Source organism: Arvicanthis niloticus, chromosome 5, assembly GCF_011762505.2.
Source record: "Arvicanthis niloticus isolate mArvNil1 chromosome 5, mArvNil1.pat.X, whole genome shotgun sequence".
Classification (NCBI taxonomy): domain Eukaryota; kingdom Metazoa; phylum Chordata; class Mammalia; order Rodentia; family Muridae; genus Arvicanthis; species Arvicanthis niloticus.
In genome coordinates this window covers 37,309,244-37,324,831 of record NC_047662.1, presented here as the reverse complement: position 1 = coordinate 37,324,831, position 15,588 = coordinate 37,309,244, and the positions used below count along the sequence as shown (strand labels likewise).

The 15,588-nt window shown below is 49.2% G+C and overlaps 1 protein-coding gene across 1 annotated transcript; it reads left to right on the top strand.

Annotated features, from left to right (window-relative positions):
• Nucleotides 1-5,314: 5,314 nt before the first annotated feature.
• On the top strand, nt 5,315-14,080 carry Mob3c (MOB kinase activator 3C). Its single transcript, XM_034501586.2, has 4 exons — nt 5,315-5,493; nt 9,100-9,566; nt 11,522-11,724; nt 11,978-14,080. Exons 2-4 carry the CDS (start codon nt 9,149-9,151, stop codon nt 12,005-12,007), a joined length of 651 nt encoding a protein of 216 aa, XP_034357477.1. The 5' UTR covers nt 5,315-5,493; nt 9,100-9,148; the 3' UTR covers nt 12,008-14,080.
• Nucleotides 14,081-15,588: the final 1,508 nt, after the last annotated feature.

Here is a 15,588-nt window from a genome sequence, read left to right as displayed (position 1 = left end):
TGCAGGACAGTTTAGGACCTTATCCAAGTGTTCTGGCCCTGTAGGGGAAACTGTATCTTTCTTATTTCTCCATTCCTCCCTCTGAAGCAAAGACAAACTCCCCAGGTTGCCAAAGGAAGAACTGAGAAAACACGTCTCAAGCACTAGTGTGTAGACGTTTTACTGAAGGTTTTTTTTGTTTTGTTTTGTTTTTAATGATTTAGCATTGGAACAATCCATATTTCCCTGTGCCTAAGTTTTCTCAAGTACTTCCAGATTATTAGATTAATTATTGGACCTTTTTATATGAGTCACACACTTCCCTGATAATGGTCACTAATGTTCTGTTCCAGTCTCAGGGTTTTGAACTAGATAGTAAAATGAAAGTTCCTTATAGCCCTTAGTGTTACCACAGGGTTCTATGGGGGTGTAAAATAAATAAACTTTCCAATGAAAGTTCCACAGAAGGCTGAGTCCCACCATGTAAGGACAAAGTCTGCTCCTAATCCATTACAAGTTATGACCTTTAATAAGCCCTTGGTAAACACTTGTTGAATGAATAAATGAATGACAGATGCACTTCCAGGAGTGGATGTGTAGTTTGCACCCCATCATACTTTCTAGTTGCTAAAACTGCATTCATTTCCTACCGTTGGACCAATGATAACTAAAAGATCCCACTCTAGCCCCACATGGGCCATAAGGACCCCCATCATGTTTCCACTGGTAATTCCTAGGCAGGTGTTGTAGAAGAAGGAAGAGAGGACCGTGGGGAAGTCTAAGGAGGTTCCTGAAGAAGGGCTTTGAACTCAGTGCTTTAGGCAGGTGTCCCTAGAGACTGCAATTGAGGGAACACGGCAGCATAGGAAGGGATGGGATTGGACATTTTGTGCAGCTTGTGGGCTACATTTTGTGTACCATGGAAGGCTGAACCTAGGACACTCCTTCCCAACTGTCACCTCCACTCACAGGGTGTGAACTAACCCAAGGGATTGAAGAAAGGAGACAGTGTATCCCAGAGCCATGCCAAGGTCCAGGGGACTATGGACTTGTCTCCTTTGGGTCAACCAGGCTCCTATCAAAAACTAGAGTCCTTCTTCCCAAGATAGAAGACCCTAAACTTGGAGATGTGAAAGCTGTCTCCATCTCAAGGGGCGAGGGTGGAGTTGGAAGGGAGGAGGACTTTGGAGCAAAGAACATGGCAGTCTGAAGCTCTGAAAGGAACTAGGACCCTAAATATGATATCCTAAGGGGCTGCTGGTTCACTTCTGCTTGCACATCTCCCTTTCAAAAATCAGCAGGCCAGGGAGGCATCATAACTGCCCAGCTCTGATGTGCTAGCGTCTTCTCACATCGTCCTGAGCCTTTACTACTGCACCGCAGGACCCCAGACTAAGCCCAGCTCTTCTACACAAATACTTTGAAGGCAGTACCTCTGAAACATACTGGCCATCACCGTCTGCTGCTTGCAGGAGCTAACTAACACATGTGGTCCTAACAGCTCTTCAGGGGAGCAGATGTTGTTGCTATTTTAGAGAAGGGGAAATAGGCTCAGCAAGAACGTGTGCCTTGTTCAAGGTCACACTAAATCTTACTGCATATCCTTGTCAATCCTGTCTTCTCTGGTCATATTCCACTGAACTTTGTCTTCTTCGAGCTAAAGGAAGCCTCACCTCAATTCCTCTGATTGTCAGGTTTCCACTCAACAGGCTAGGATGAGTAATCCTGCCTCCTGGGAAGGGCAGAAGCTGATTTAGAAACTGCAGTGAATGAAGAGAGGGTTGGCCCTCAAGGGCTCTAATAGATGCCAGATGCTTGGTAAAGTGAAGTAGGGGTGTGATAGCTCGTTTCAGGAAGAAGATGGGGGCCTTTCCTGGCATGGGAGGGGCTGGGAGTCCCCAGGAAGAGGCCACTCTATCTGGGTACAGGCCTAGCAGGATGTGGCTGAGAGCTAGTTCTGATAAGGCACTTGGAGAACGCTTGGTGCGGCTACAGGATGCTTTGGTGGTACAGATGAGGAAACTGAGTCCCAAAGAGGGGATAGGGCTTTTTCAGGACAACAGAGGGTGTAAAGGGGCAGTAAGGGCAGGTGTCCAAGTCTCCTGAACACACCAGTGTGGTCACTTGGAGCTTCTGTCATGGAGATAGGTGCCTGGGCTGTGCAATGGAAGAGGGTACACACACTGTCCTGGGTCCCTTCCAGCACCCACTAACCTAAAGAGATGGGCCCTGCTGGAGCCCATTGAGGACACAGTAAGAGGGGACAGTGACTTAACAGTATAAAATGTACGGTGAGTACTGGTCAGTGACAGTCCACCAGAGCGGGTGAGACTAAACCAAGGTCACACAATAGATATGCAATAAGGCAGGAACTTGTCTGCATGGTCTGGATCCTCTCAGCCTCAGAAGGGCCTCCTGAAAGGATACAGCCCCAACTGAGAGTAGCAGGAAGGGGTGTGGGCATGAAGAAATCCACGCCATCTCTCTGTGCTGCCCTACAGACATTCAAGAGTCTGCACGTGACCCTGGAACTTCTAAATTCCTTCAGAATGATTGCCTACATATCCCGCACAGTGAGAGTCTTTTCATTCTTCACTAAATTCCTGCCTTTCCTATAAAACCTAGCTCAGAGGCACAGAAAATGACCATGTACAAAGCCACAGAGGAAGTCGTATCAAATTCCAAAGAATCTCATAGTCCAAGATCTCTGACCACAAGGCAATGTAAGGAGCAGTGACCAAGAAAACCCATAACCCTTCCTAGGATGAGAAGCTAAAGCCCCACTTCTAAATCATCCAAGAGTTAGGGAGAAGAAATTACAACCGACATTTGTAAAATATTTAGAACAGAATGCTAAGAAGAGCTCATGCAGTTTCTAAGCCATTTCCTCGGTGACATCATCCTTTTCCCAACACTGTTCTACCAGATCCTCCTCCCAGCTCTGCATCCAGGGGGCTGACCTCTGGGCTGTGGCAACAGGTTCCCTTGTCCTTGGCTTTTAATGGGACTTGGCTATGGGGAACTTGGCCAGAGATGAGAGGAAACTGAGGACCTTATTGGCCAATGGTTTTTTTTTTCCCTTGACTGCTATGATCTGGGTATGGTCTCTACCTTAGGCCACAGAGCTAGCTGTAGCCTTCTCATATCTCCTATTCCCAGTGTACCTCAGCTTAGGGTTGCTGACAGCTATCTGCAGCCCTTGCTATCTCATTGGTGATACAGTCTCCTCTATATGGCTTCCCTACCACTAGCTATACCTATAAGCAGTGGCACTGTTAAAGTCTCCTCAAAACAGGGTGCTCTGGGTTTCCTGTGGATATCCCCACCCTCGCCTATGTTGGACCACCCATGCATTATGTACCCCATTTCTATCTCTGAATGACTAAGCTGTGACCCAGTCACCTGCATATGTTGTGTCCCAGCTGCTGACTTGTCAGCAGCTGAAATCAGTGACTAATTCATCATCTTGATCTCAGTGCACTGTCACACTCAACAAAAATGCTCTGATTATTATATCAAATTGATAGTATATTTAATGTGAATTCCATCAATATGTTAAAAAAAACAGTTTATAAGAAATTTGGGACCAATTAAGTCTCAGGCACAAAACAGTGGAGAATTTTATGCGGGAACAGAAATAAGGTCTCAGGCTAGAGAGATGGCTCAGTGATTAAGGGCAATGACTGCTCTTCCACAGGTCCTGAGTTCAATTCCCAGTACCCACATGGTGGCTCACAACCATCTATAAAGGGATCTGATGTGCCCTCTTCTGGCATGCAGGAGTACATGCAACAGAGCACTCATACATAAAGTAGATAAATTAAAAAAGAACAAAAGAACACAAGAAGCCCTTAGTCAAAGAACGAGTCCTCAGTTCTAACCTAAAATTCTTAAGTGTGTTCTCATGTAATTGAGAAAGCAGGCCCAGGCCCAGACCCAGACCCAGGGAATCCAATGGGGCAGTCTTGTCAGGGTGTGAGACCTCTGGCTCCAGTGACTCCACAGTCACTCCTGCCCACTCTTCACATCCTCCAGGATGTCTTCTGCCTGCCTTGACCTTCTGTGTTACTTACTTTTCATGTGTGACAAAATACTCAGGAAAAGCGTTTTGTTTTGGCTCACGGTTTGAGAATGCAATCCATCGTGGTGGGGAAAGTATGGCGAGAGAGCGGCTCTGAGTGGGGACAGCAGGAGCCTGGGGCAGTGGTCAAGAAATCGAGGTGGATGAATACCTGTGCTCCATTAGCTCCCTGCCCCCTTTCTTTTAGTTTAGTCCAGGACTCTAGCCCATGGGGATGGTAGGACACACATTCAAGGAGACTCGATCCTCCTTAGTTAAACCCCTTGGAAACACACAGTCCCAGAGATGTGTCTCCTTGACAGTTCTGAAGCTAGTGAAGTTAACAATGAAGGTTAACTAACCTTAGCACCCACCTAGTCTACAAAGTCTTCAACTTCTTCACCCCAGGCAGATCCTGCAGACTGAGTCATGGGCCAAGCCGTGGTATGCATTGAGCACTGATGTGGGATACCAGCCTGTTTCCAGGGGAGGAATCTAGGTAGAAGAGTGGGTAATGCAGATCAAGGCTTGAAACCAGATGGAACAGACTTGGCGAGAAGCCATTCTAAAGAACAATAGAGACAAAGGAAGATGGGAAAAAGAGTAACTTTGGATGGTGTGAGAGTCTATACAACCAGAACAAGATGCAGGGAAGGTGTGTAAGGAGTTAGTCCTTCCTGTCTGGAGTGACCCAGTCCATGATTCCCATCCGCGCGAGCCATTCATTCACTCATTCACTTTAAGTGGGTTTTTTTTTTGGGGGGGGGGGGTTGTTTTGTTTTGAGAGAGCGTCTTACCACCTAGCCCTGGCTATCCTGGAACTCACAGAGATTTGCCTGCCTCTGCCTCCCTAGTGCTGAAATTAAAGACATGCGCCATCCACCACCAGCAGGTTCTGAGTTGCTGTGTGTGGCAGTGGGCTGAAGCTGAACATATAGGCTGCTAGTAACTTTTATTGGGTTCAGAGACCAGTGAAGCTCAGATAACTGCAGGACAGCTAGGAAACCAAACCATAGCGTTTTTCTTTCTGCTTCAGGCAGGAAGCAGAACTTGTTCCCACTCTACAGTCTATAAATCTGAGGCTATCTCCTTAGGGAAGATCCAGGCGGTCCCTTGGGGCGGCTCCTCAGTTAGTCCTTTGCCCTCGGGGAGACAGCGAGCCCGATCGGACTTCCCACTTCCCGGAAAGGCTGGAGAGAAGAGTGTGTATCCTGGGACGGGGGGAGTCCCTTTCCCCGCCCCTCCCCGCCCCGTGGCCGCGGCGTGGCTGAGCCCGGGGCGGAGCTGGCGTCTCCGCGAGCACTGGCGGCGGGACGGCGGCCGCGGCCCAGAGCAGACTGGTGTGGATAGACGCTGAGACCGGCCCGGCGGGATCACAGGCAGGAGGACGACCCGGCGCGCTGCGGTGTGGCCGCAGGGACAGAGACCTGGAGCTGTCCACTCAGGCGGAGCGGGTGAGTGAGCGCCGCCGCGTCTCCGCGCCCCCCGGCGGCTCGGTCTTGCTTCCACTTTTAGTTCTTCTTGGTCCTCGCATGGCACCTTCTGGAAGCGACTCCAGCCCAAAAGCAGGCTGGCCACAGTCCTCAGCCCAGGGTCCGAGGCTCACCGCGTCCGAAGTCCAGGGTGGGGGTGGCGGTGGCTGGTGGTAGTGGGGGCGTGTCTTCAGGAGCGGAAATGTCAGGCTGGCTCCTCTGGGTCCTAGGACCTGTTTGGCCCTAACAGCTGAAGATAAGGGGAGGTTCTTAGGGGCTCGCGGGAGGTGGGGGCGGGTCTGGCTAGACAAGCGCTAGGCTTTCACTCCCGCTTTTCTCTGAGAATCTCAAACTTAGATCTTGTCCCGCAGGGCATGCTAGGCTAGATTCTGAGTTCAAACTGGGGCCGTCTTCTGGCTGTTTCTAAACCAGGCTGAGAGGAGCAGGTGTGTCCCTGGCAGGGGGCTAGGTAAGAGAAACAGGCAGTGTCAGCCTGTGCTCTTCATCTGGGAGGATTAAATGCTTGGTCACAGAGTGAGCAAACCACTGACCACCTACCCAGTGATTAAAGTGGAGGGTCCACAGGGAATGGGGAACAGAGGCTCCATGAGAAACAATTTCAGTGATGATGTGAGGCTGGGAGAGGATAGTAGTAACAGACAGTGAAAGGAGGGGATGCCCTCTTAGCTACCTTCCTACTCACCTCCAAGCTTACTCTTTCTAGGAAAAGGCCTGGGCCCTAAAGTTCTACACCAGGGAGGTGGGGCCTCTTTATTTCCTCCCTCCTCGATCATCACCAGGCTAGTGACCAGACAAAGCAGGAAAGGGGAACTTTGTACCCTGTCATAGGCAGAGTCCCTTTTTATACCAATCCCTTACTTCTTATAACTTGCTGTGCAAAGTCAGGCTCCTCAAATCCTCCTCCTAGGCCTCAGTTTCTCCATCTGTTCATGTGGGATCCACCACTTCTCAGAGCCATTTCAACTTAAAAATTTTTATTCCTCTCTGTCTCTCTGTCTCTCTCTCTCTCTCTCTCTCTCTCTCTCTCTCTCTCTCTCTCTCTCTCTCTCTCTCTGTGTGTGTGTTATTGTGGGTATGTGAAGGTGGGCAGGCAGAGATGGAGGCCCAGAGCTGACATCAGTTCTTTCCCCTTCTCTCTTCATTTATTGAGAGGTGAGATTTATTTTTAAATTTTAATTACATTTTATGTGTGCATACACACATATATATATGAAGGTCAGAGACAGTTTGTGGGAGTGCTCTCCTTCCACCAGGTTGGTTTTGGGACTCAAACTCAGGCAAACAAGTTTTCCGACTGTAACATCTCACCAACCTAAGGCAAGGCCTTACTGAAGCTGAGGCTTCCCAAGGCTGGCTAGTCTAGCTAGGCAGCTTGCCCCAGGGACTCCCAGCCTCTGCCTCCTGAGTGCTAGGGTTACAGCAGGCTGCCATGCCTTGTCAGGCTTTTCATAGGTTGTGGGGATCCAAACTGGTCGTCTTGCTTGCATTGCAAGTGCTTTACCCACTGAACCATCTCCCCAGCCAACTCTACGACTCTGAAGTCTAAGCTTTTCCTAAAGCCTAGCCACCAACTTAAGTCCTGACTTAATGTGGAGAGGGGTAGGAACAGAAACAGCCAAAGAGAAGCTCACCCACAGGGTTGAGATCTGGAGGAGGCTGCTGAAGAAGGAAGCATTCAGTCAGATGGAAAGAAAAAAAACAAAAATTGACCAGCAAAAGACACACGGGCAGGAGAGTGAGGACATGTTTAGGGATCAAGGAGAATCCCAGGGTGACTCCTGGAGGCAGGTGGGTCAGGAAAGGCAGGCTGTGGAATAGGAAAACAGAGTGAGAGAATCTGTAACAATCAGTAATGGGAAGACCAAAGGAAGGTGGAGGACCCCACTGATTACAGTGACTGATTTTGGAAGACCTGCCCCAAACAGAGCTTATAAGGAAGACAGCAACCGAAGTGTATAGAGTTTTCAGGTCCCAGCCTGGCATTTCTTTGGGGGGGAGGGGCAGAATAAATGGGAGGACTTTCCAAGTCTTCACGCATCTTCCAAGAGGTCAGAGCTCTCCTCCAAGAGCTCTCTACCCTCCAAACTGCTCATGTCTTTCCTGGTTGTTCCATTCTGTCTGCCTGCTGTTATTAGAAAGGATGACTCCTGTTGCAAACATTTCTGTAAGTTGGATTTGTTGCCAGAAGTGACATCCTCTGTGCTCACACTGTCACCCTTTGGTCACACTGTCACCTTATTCACTCCCTTTCTTCCCCAATCCTGCCACAGCAGTTACCAATGAGAAAGGAAGCTGCCTCCAAGTCAGGTCCGCCGAGGTGAAGGATAAGCTTTGTCTGCCATTGCGTCGAGCCTCATTCAGTGTGGAGCTAGGCTCAAGGCTCAGACTAACCAGGACTGGGAGCAAACCGGAGTTTGGCATGGAGTCTGAGCTCAGTTTCTAAGTCTGTGGCCAGGGTCTGTGGTCAGTTTGTGGCTCTTTCAGTCTTGGCAGTTGCCTGCATCTGCATTCTCCAATAGCCCATGTATGTTGGTGCGGGAGATGAAGTGCCTGAGACACTTACACACCTGTAGGGTGTGCAAGGATCATGGACTAAATCCATGATGTAAGCAAGCTAGTTTCGAAGCAGGGACAAGATCCTAGGACTTTGGTGTGTGTGTGTTGGGGGAGGGGGGTTGCTCTGATAGATACACCCTGAAGTCTGTTCTGAGTCTGGGATCCTTCCGTTCTAAGAGGTAAAGCAAACCTCCAGAAGGACCAGTAGGATGGGTTTGGCTGTACTTCCCAGCCCCCAGTGCCAGGTGCATAGCAGGTATGCTGAAAATCCATGGAGAGTCAGGTGCAGGGGGAGGGCCAGCAGCTCATACATTCTGGAATTGAAGGGGGTTAGCTTTGAGGAAAGGAACTCTAGTGTGTCTGTCAGAGGAAGTAGCACTCTTCTCAGCCTGCCACCCTCCCCTTCCTGCAGAGCCTGCAGCCACACTTAAGGCCACCCAGCTGGCCTTATGAGGGCCCTTTCCTCTTTCAGGGTAAAGAAAAAAGAAAAGACATTTTTGGTAGAAAAGTCCCTTCTGCTCCCTGGGAATCCCCGGTGGCCGGATGGACTTCGGGATATCCCGGAGGAAATCAAAATCCAGGGCCCACCCCCTCCCCCAAGTACAGTGCAGCCGGGCTCTCTGACTATACAGCTGACCTACGGGGCTTCCAGAGAACATCTTGTCTGGTGTCCCTGTCCCCTGGTGGGCCTGCAGAAACTTCTGTCACTTCTGTAAAGCTCAACAGTATGTCCTGTAAGCACTGGTTTGGAGCCCAGGGCACACCCTCTGCAGGATTCAAAGAAAGCTGGGAGGAAAGTAAACAGAATGAAAGGCATGTGGAGCGGCTTCAGGGGTAGGGGGTGTGGCTAAAGTAGACCACAAAGGATTAGACACTGCTGGAGATGAAGGTTTCATGAAGGTAAAGAAACTGTCCCCAGGCGACAGCTAAGAGAAAAATGGTGTGTTAGGAAGTCAAAACCCACTTTATAAGGCCCTGACCACCTATTTCTCCTGCCCTTGTCTCTGGCAGGGCATCTTCAGGTCCCTGTGCCTAGACATCCAGCTTTACCTGCCTGGCCATGGCACTGTGTTTGAAGCAAGTGTTTGCTAAGGACAAGACGTTCCGGCCCCGGAAGCGCTTCGAGCCTGGCACACAGCGCTTTGAGCTATATAAGAAAGCACAAGCTTCACTCAAGTCCGGCCTGGACCTTCGGAGTGTGGTGAGGCTGCCGCCTGGCGAGAGCATCGATGACTGGATTGCTGTGCATGTGGTGGACTTCTTCAACCGTATCAACCTCATCTATGGCACCATGGCTGAGCACTGCAGTGAAACCAGCTGCCCAGTCATGGCTGGTGGGCCCCGCTATGAGTACCGCTGGCAGGACGAGCGTCAGTACCGAAGGCCTGCCAAGCTCTCAGCACCCCGCTATATGGCATTGCTCATGGACTGGATCGAGGGTCTCATCAACGATGAGGATGTCTTTCCTACACGTGTTGGTGAGCACTGATGGCTGGAGAGTTAGCCTAGCCAGGGAGGGTCCTTCCTGTATTGTGGAAGAGGAAACCGGTTGAGGCAGGATCTTGGTTACAATCAAACATTTAACAAGGACTAACTGACTCCCATTTGGGGCACCTCATGTTCAAAGCATGAGTGTCTCACTATGGACTATCCCAGAACAAGTGATAAATTGTTGTGCTTGGGCTGATCTTGCTTCCAGCTATCCCCACCCCCCCACCCCCCACCCCTCCAGAGTCCCCTCTGAATCCTGGCTCCAGGAAACGGAAGGATTGGAAGCTGGATTGGCCCAAAAGATATCTTTCCCTCAGACTTGGTGCTCCTTAGTCAGATCCAGCTGGGCCTGAGCAGGTGAGGGTGGGGATAGGAGATGAATAATGTCATCCTGGCCCAGGGTCCCCACCCAGAAGCTGAGCTGTGTTCATCACAGAAGCCCCACCTGCAAACTGGGTCCCTTCACCTGCCTGGGCTATAGAGACTCAAGTGGGTGGGGCATATGGTCAAGCCCCGAGGGAAGAAGTCTGAATGCTGGGGAAAGCTGGGCACTGAGTCACTGTTCAGGCACACGGCCCCTCCCCAGCTGTTGCTGCCGTTTCCTGCAGTGTTGTGTGCAGCAGTTACCTTCATTTTAAACTGAGGCCAACAGTGGGATAGCGCACTGAATAGAAAAGGCTTCAGAACTGGAACTCAGTGTTGTGGGGCCCAGATGCCATTGTCCAGATAAGTAAGACAGGAGTGTGGGGACTAAACTGGGTTCTCAGAGAGGCAGAGCACAAGCCCTCGGGAACTGTGGAAAGGAAGGTGTGTGGAGGTGTATGGACCAGGCCTCAGTCTGATCCTGGCTCTTATTTCCTCTAACCTACATCCCTGGGTTTGTGAGCCCTGGGTAAACTTTTAACTAGATGACTGGATGATTTTGTCAGAGCAGAAATGAGGATGTAAGCCACCAGGATTTCTGCCCTGGATGTGGGGCCTGTACACACACTGCCTTTCCCATGCCTCTAAATGGCCTTTCCTGGCCAGGCAGGATCTGTATCATTTATCTCTAAGAGGTGCTGCTGCACAAAGAGGGTTTGAATTCTACCTCCAGTTTGTACTAATTAATAACTATGGGTCCTCAGGCGAGTGGCGTCACCTTTATACATTACCCACATTTTATCATCTCTGGACTATCAGAGCCATCAGCACAATTGCAGAGAGCAGAGGGCAGAGGTAAAAAGGGCCCAGCTCATAGCTGGGCTCCCAGAGGAGTTCTTTATGTTATATCTGAAGGAATCAATGATATCTGAGGCATGTTAGCATGAGGAGGTAGCAGATGGAGCAGAGGCGAGGAGAGGCATGAGCCAGCTATGAGAACAGTAGGCAGCAGAATTGAGTGTGTGGCTGGAGAGGGCAGTCAGGATTGGCTCATAAAAGCTTTGCTCCATGCCATGCTGGAATATATTAAGACTTAAACCCCGAAGGCTCATGTTTTTAAAATCTGGCCCACATACTGACAACCTCCCCACTAGACTGTATAGGAGAAAGTGATGTGCATATCTGTATGGGTGCTCAGGTTTCTGGGGAGAGTTTAGACCATAATTTTTATTGTGGTCTGAGGCAGTGGCCAGTGACAAGCTTGCAAAGCCCTGCTTTAGGGAGTGGGAAATGTGGAAGATGATCTGTGTTATAGCAGGGAGAAGGCATTTTCAGGTCTGGACTTCATTAAAAGGGAAAAATGAAGACTGGGGTTGGAGCTTAGTGGTGTGAATGGATTGCTGGGTTCAGTCCCCAGCACTTCCTTCCACTCAAAAAGAAAAGTATAGGATAAAGCCAAACTCTTCCTCTGCCTTTCTCTATGGGTCCTGTGCTGAGGAGGGGTGAAGTCTGTCTGTGGGGAGGGCCAGAGTTTTGTGGCTAGGATTTTGATTCCTCTTCTACTCATCTCCATCCTCAGGAGTTCCCTTCCCCAAGAACTTCCAGCAGGTCTGCACCAAGATCCTGACCCGACTCTTCCGAGTCTTTGTTCATGTCTACATCCACCATTTCGACAGCATCCTCAGCATGGGGGCGGAGGCACATGTGAACACCTGCTATAAGCACTTTTACTACTTCATCCAGGAGTTCAGCCTGGTGGACCAGAGGGAACTAGAGCCACTGGTAAGGCCATATCTCCACCACCCTTCACTGCCAATGCTCTCTCTTGAAAGTTCAGATCCAAAGGATCTGTAGGAACCTCTGTGCTCTCACCGAGAATTCATAGAGATGTCAGTGGCATACAACTCCAGATTTGCTGCCATGGTTTGCAGCTGAGGTGAGGGAGGAGTCAGGCTCAATAAACCCCATGATTTGGCTAGGAGTTGCCCGGCAGGCTGAGATCAAACTAACCCTTCCTTACTTTGTGTCTCTACAGAGGGAGATGACAGAACGGATCTGTCACTGAGTCCAGATCTGAATGTTGTTGCCTACCAGATGGATCATCTGAACACAGTGTAGCTGGGAAAGGGGACCCTTAGGAGCCTGTTGGTAGAGAAATCTGAAGGCCTACTGAAGACTCAACACCTCTGGACTTCTCAGAAGTCTATCCGTGTCCCAGAATGCATGGAGAAGGGAGGGCTTCAAGTGGGCCATAGAAGAAAAGGAGTTTATCCCCTTATATTAAGTCCAAGAGTAGGGTAAGCTACCAGGTTTCTGCTCTGAAACTTCACCCTTTTACCCTATCAAGATGGTTCCCTAATCCATCGGGAAATATGAATGTGGCTGAAGTGATGGCAAGAAAATTATACAGAGTGAGTGCCTGCACCTGAGTAAGCAGGTGTGTGTGTGTGTGTGTGTGTGTGTGTGTGTGTGTGTGTGTGTGTGTGTATGTGATTGTGGGATTTATCTGAGAGATCCACATCCTTCCAGACACATAGTAGGCCCTCATGATGGATGAATGGATAGATGGATGGATGGATGGATAGATGGATGGATGGATAGATGGATGGATGGATGGATGGATGGATGGATGGATGGATTGAATGGATGGATGATGGATGGATGGGTAGCTAGATGGAGAGGTTGACTGTAAGTCCATTATAGTAATGACAGCTTAGTGACCCAACTCTGACCATGTGTACAAGTATACAAAATGTGTGTGTAGATGGAATTGTACCTCTGAATCTTCTAGACTACCATCTTCTATCAACATGAGTCCCTGGCATTTGAGTGGAGGTTAGACAGTACAGCTTTGCCCTGAGTTCCTTAAACCTCTGACTTAGCACCATGTGGGCTGAATTGCTCAGCCAAGGATATCTATGAATTGTCAATTCACTCATCTCTGCCTCCAGAAGAGCCTGTAATCATTAAGCCTCTGAGCCAGGCAGTGGTAGCTCACACCTTTAATCCCAGCACTTAGGAGACAGAGGCAGATTGGATCTTTGAGTTCGGGGCCAGCCTGATCTACAGAGTGAGTTCCAGGGCTACATAGAGAAACCCTGTCTCAAAACAAAACAAAACAAAACTGAGCAAACAAATGGTAAGCCTCTTGAAGGTTGGGATGGATCCCTCAGGGTCCCCTGGATCTTGAACTTGGACACAGGATACTTCAGTCTCAAACCTAGAACCTACTGACATGACTGAAGGCCAGCACAACATAGCCCTCTAGACCAGGGAGCCACTGGAACTTGAATTGGAGAATCCAGAATCTTTTCTTCTATCTCAAGACAATGAGGATCATACAACTGTTGGAGACATTCCCATCCTAAAAACACCTGCCTCAGACCAACCTCCTGATACAGTCAAGGCTTCTTGGCTTTCTAAGCACAGCTATCCAGAGAGGCTAGGATGCTTGTTCAGTAGCCATTACTCAGTACCTCCATGCTGAGCCCTGTACACAGACTCACAGGTAGGGAAATAGGTTTCTGCCCTTCCAGAGCCTTTATCCTCAGAGGCCAGGATGAGAACAAGAAGTCACATAAGAATATTGTCTCTGTCTCTCAATATGCATTGGAGGAAACTGAAACCAGTTAAAAATCCAAGGTTCTTGACTTCTACTCTGGGGCCTGCTGATTGTGACACTGAGATTCGTGTGCAAATAGAGGTTGTCAGACACTCTCCAGGACACAACTGTTTCTGCTTTGAGTAAGGATTTCTAGCCTGACGCCAGAAAACCCTACCACACCCTGGGTTGACTAGAGATGGCTGCTGAGTCAAGCCTCCAAAACCAGGCCCCTTCTTATGACTGAGGAACTGCCTGCCTTCCAGAAAAACAGCTGGGGCTCTCTGGGGCAGCAGGACCTGGAATGTCTCTGCTGGGCCCAGAAAAGTCCCCAAGGGAAACACGCTGGTCTGCAGCTTTGGCAGTGGCTCAGAACTGAGGACAGTGGGAGATTCCCTCACGGTGGGCTACAGAATATATTCTGAATTCTAGGCTGTGAAAAGGGACCACGGGGGTTGGGGGGAGGGAAATCTATTTTTATGAAAGAGGAAGGATTTTATTATTTTTTGGTAAAATAAAAGATACAAATGAAAGTAACCACTGGTGGGAAGATGTGTTCTGGGCGCCACATGGGTCTTGGCAGATCGTAGGAGAGACCACGAGAGTGGAATTAAGACATTCTGTCCTAAGCTCCTGGACCATATGGGCACAGTCATGACTCACTAGTCAGTCATAACTCCCAGGGCTCTGAATTGTAGAGTAAGCTAAGTTAGAAGTCTTGAGGGGGGCATGGGGGGGGGGGGGCAGTGCAGGGCCTTGCCTTTAAGGTACTCACTCATTTGGAGGTGGGAACTCTTTCCTTGTTTTGACACTGGCAATCCTGGTTTGTATCAGGGTAGATTGTAGGAACCAGTGGCTGAAAGTGCAGTAGGAAATACAGCCATAACCCCAATCACAGAACAAGAAGCCCCTCTCAGAACTCAAAGTAGGGGAGGTGGGGCAGGTTTCAATCCAGAGCATATTCCCCAGTAGACAGCTAGAACTCACTGCCCCCAAACCACAACCACTCAGACAGGAGTTAAAAGCAGCTCAGTTCTGAAGATTCAACAAAGGTCCTCTTATACCTTCAGAAGAGCCGGGAAGGACTCTACCTGGGAAGCAGAGGCCTGAGCTTCTGGCCTTCCCTCTATAAACCACTTTATCTATTTTATGGTCAGAAGTGGTAGGCTACCAAGATGGCTCAGTGGATAAAGGCTCTTGCTTTTCGAAGATGTGAGCTTGATGACCTAAGTTCAAGTCACAAGACCCATGTAAAAGCAAAAGGAGAGACACCACTCTGGCATGGGTACCACTCACACACATCACATACACAGTAGTAATATTTTTTTTTTCAAGACAGGGTCTTGTTATGTAGTGCTGGCTAACCTGGAACTCACCCTGTAGACTAGGTTGGCCTCAAACTCACAGGGATCCACCTTTCTCTGTCTCCTGAGTGCTGTGATTAAAGGTGTGCACCTCCACACTTTGCATAAATATCGTTTTAAAATAGAAGTGGGAGTGAGGGTCTGACCTCTAAATGGACACCATAACTCAGCTAATATGTGCTGTGTCTCCAGTGCAGCTGCAAGAGCTTGACATAATCAAGTCTTTAGCCAGCTGTCTGGCTTTCCTCCCAGCCCCCAGTATCTGCTCTAGAATCTGGAAGGTTCTGCATTTTGCTGCTCCTTCTAATGCCCAGTGTCCAGTGTGCTAAAAGAGTGGTGTTGTCAAACCTATTGCAAATCATTATCTGTTCAGTCACTGGGCAGTCCAGCTGTTAGAAAGTCCATGTACATTGTGGAAGTAAGAGTTAGATTTAGCTCAAATTTGAGATGTCTGGAAACATGTTAGGAAGGACATATGCACAGACAGACACACACTCTCTTGCTTTGAGAGGCAGAGAAGGATGCTTAGAGGACAAAGGGAGAGCTTTGACCTCAGTAATGAAAAATCTCACCCAAATAGGCAAAACCTAACAAAAGCAGCTTACCTGGAAAGCCAGAGCTTTGCTGTCTTGTTGGCTCAGGATCTGCATCAATTTAGAGGACAGGGAACAGGGAATAAGC

Excerpts from the sequence above, each read along its gene's own strand:
- Mob3c (XM_034501586.2), top strand. The coding sequence starts at position 9,149 with ATGGCACTGTGTTTGAAGCAAGTGTTTGCTAAGGACAAGACGTTCCGG. Across the intron at positions 9,567-11,521 it reads TGTCTTTCCTACACGTGTTG|GAGTTCCCTTCCCCAAGAAC; the intron begins GTGAGCACTGAT and ends CTCCATCCTCAG. Across the intron at positions 11,725-11,977 it reads AGAGGGAACTAGAGCCACTG|AGGGAGATGACAGAACGGAT; the intron begins GTAAGGCCATAT and ends GTGTCTCTACAG.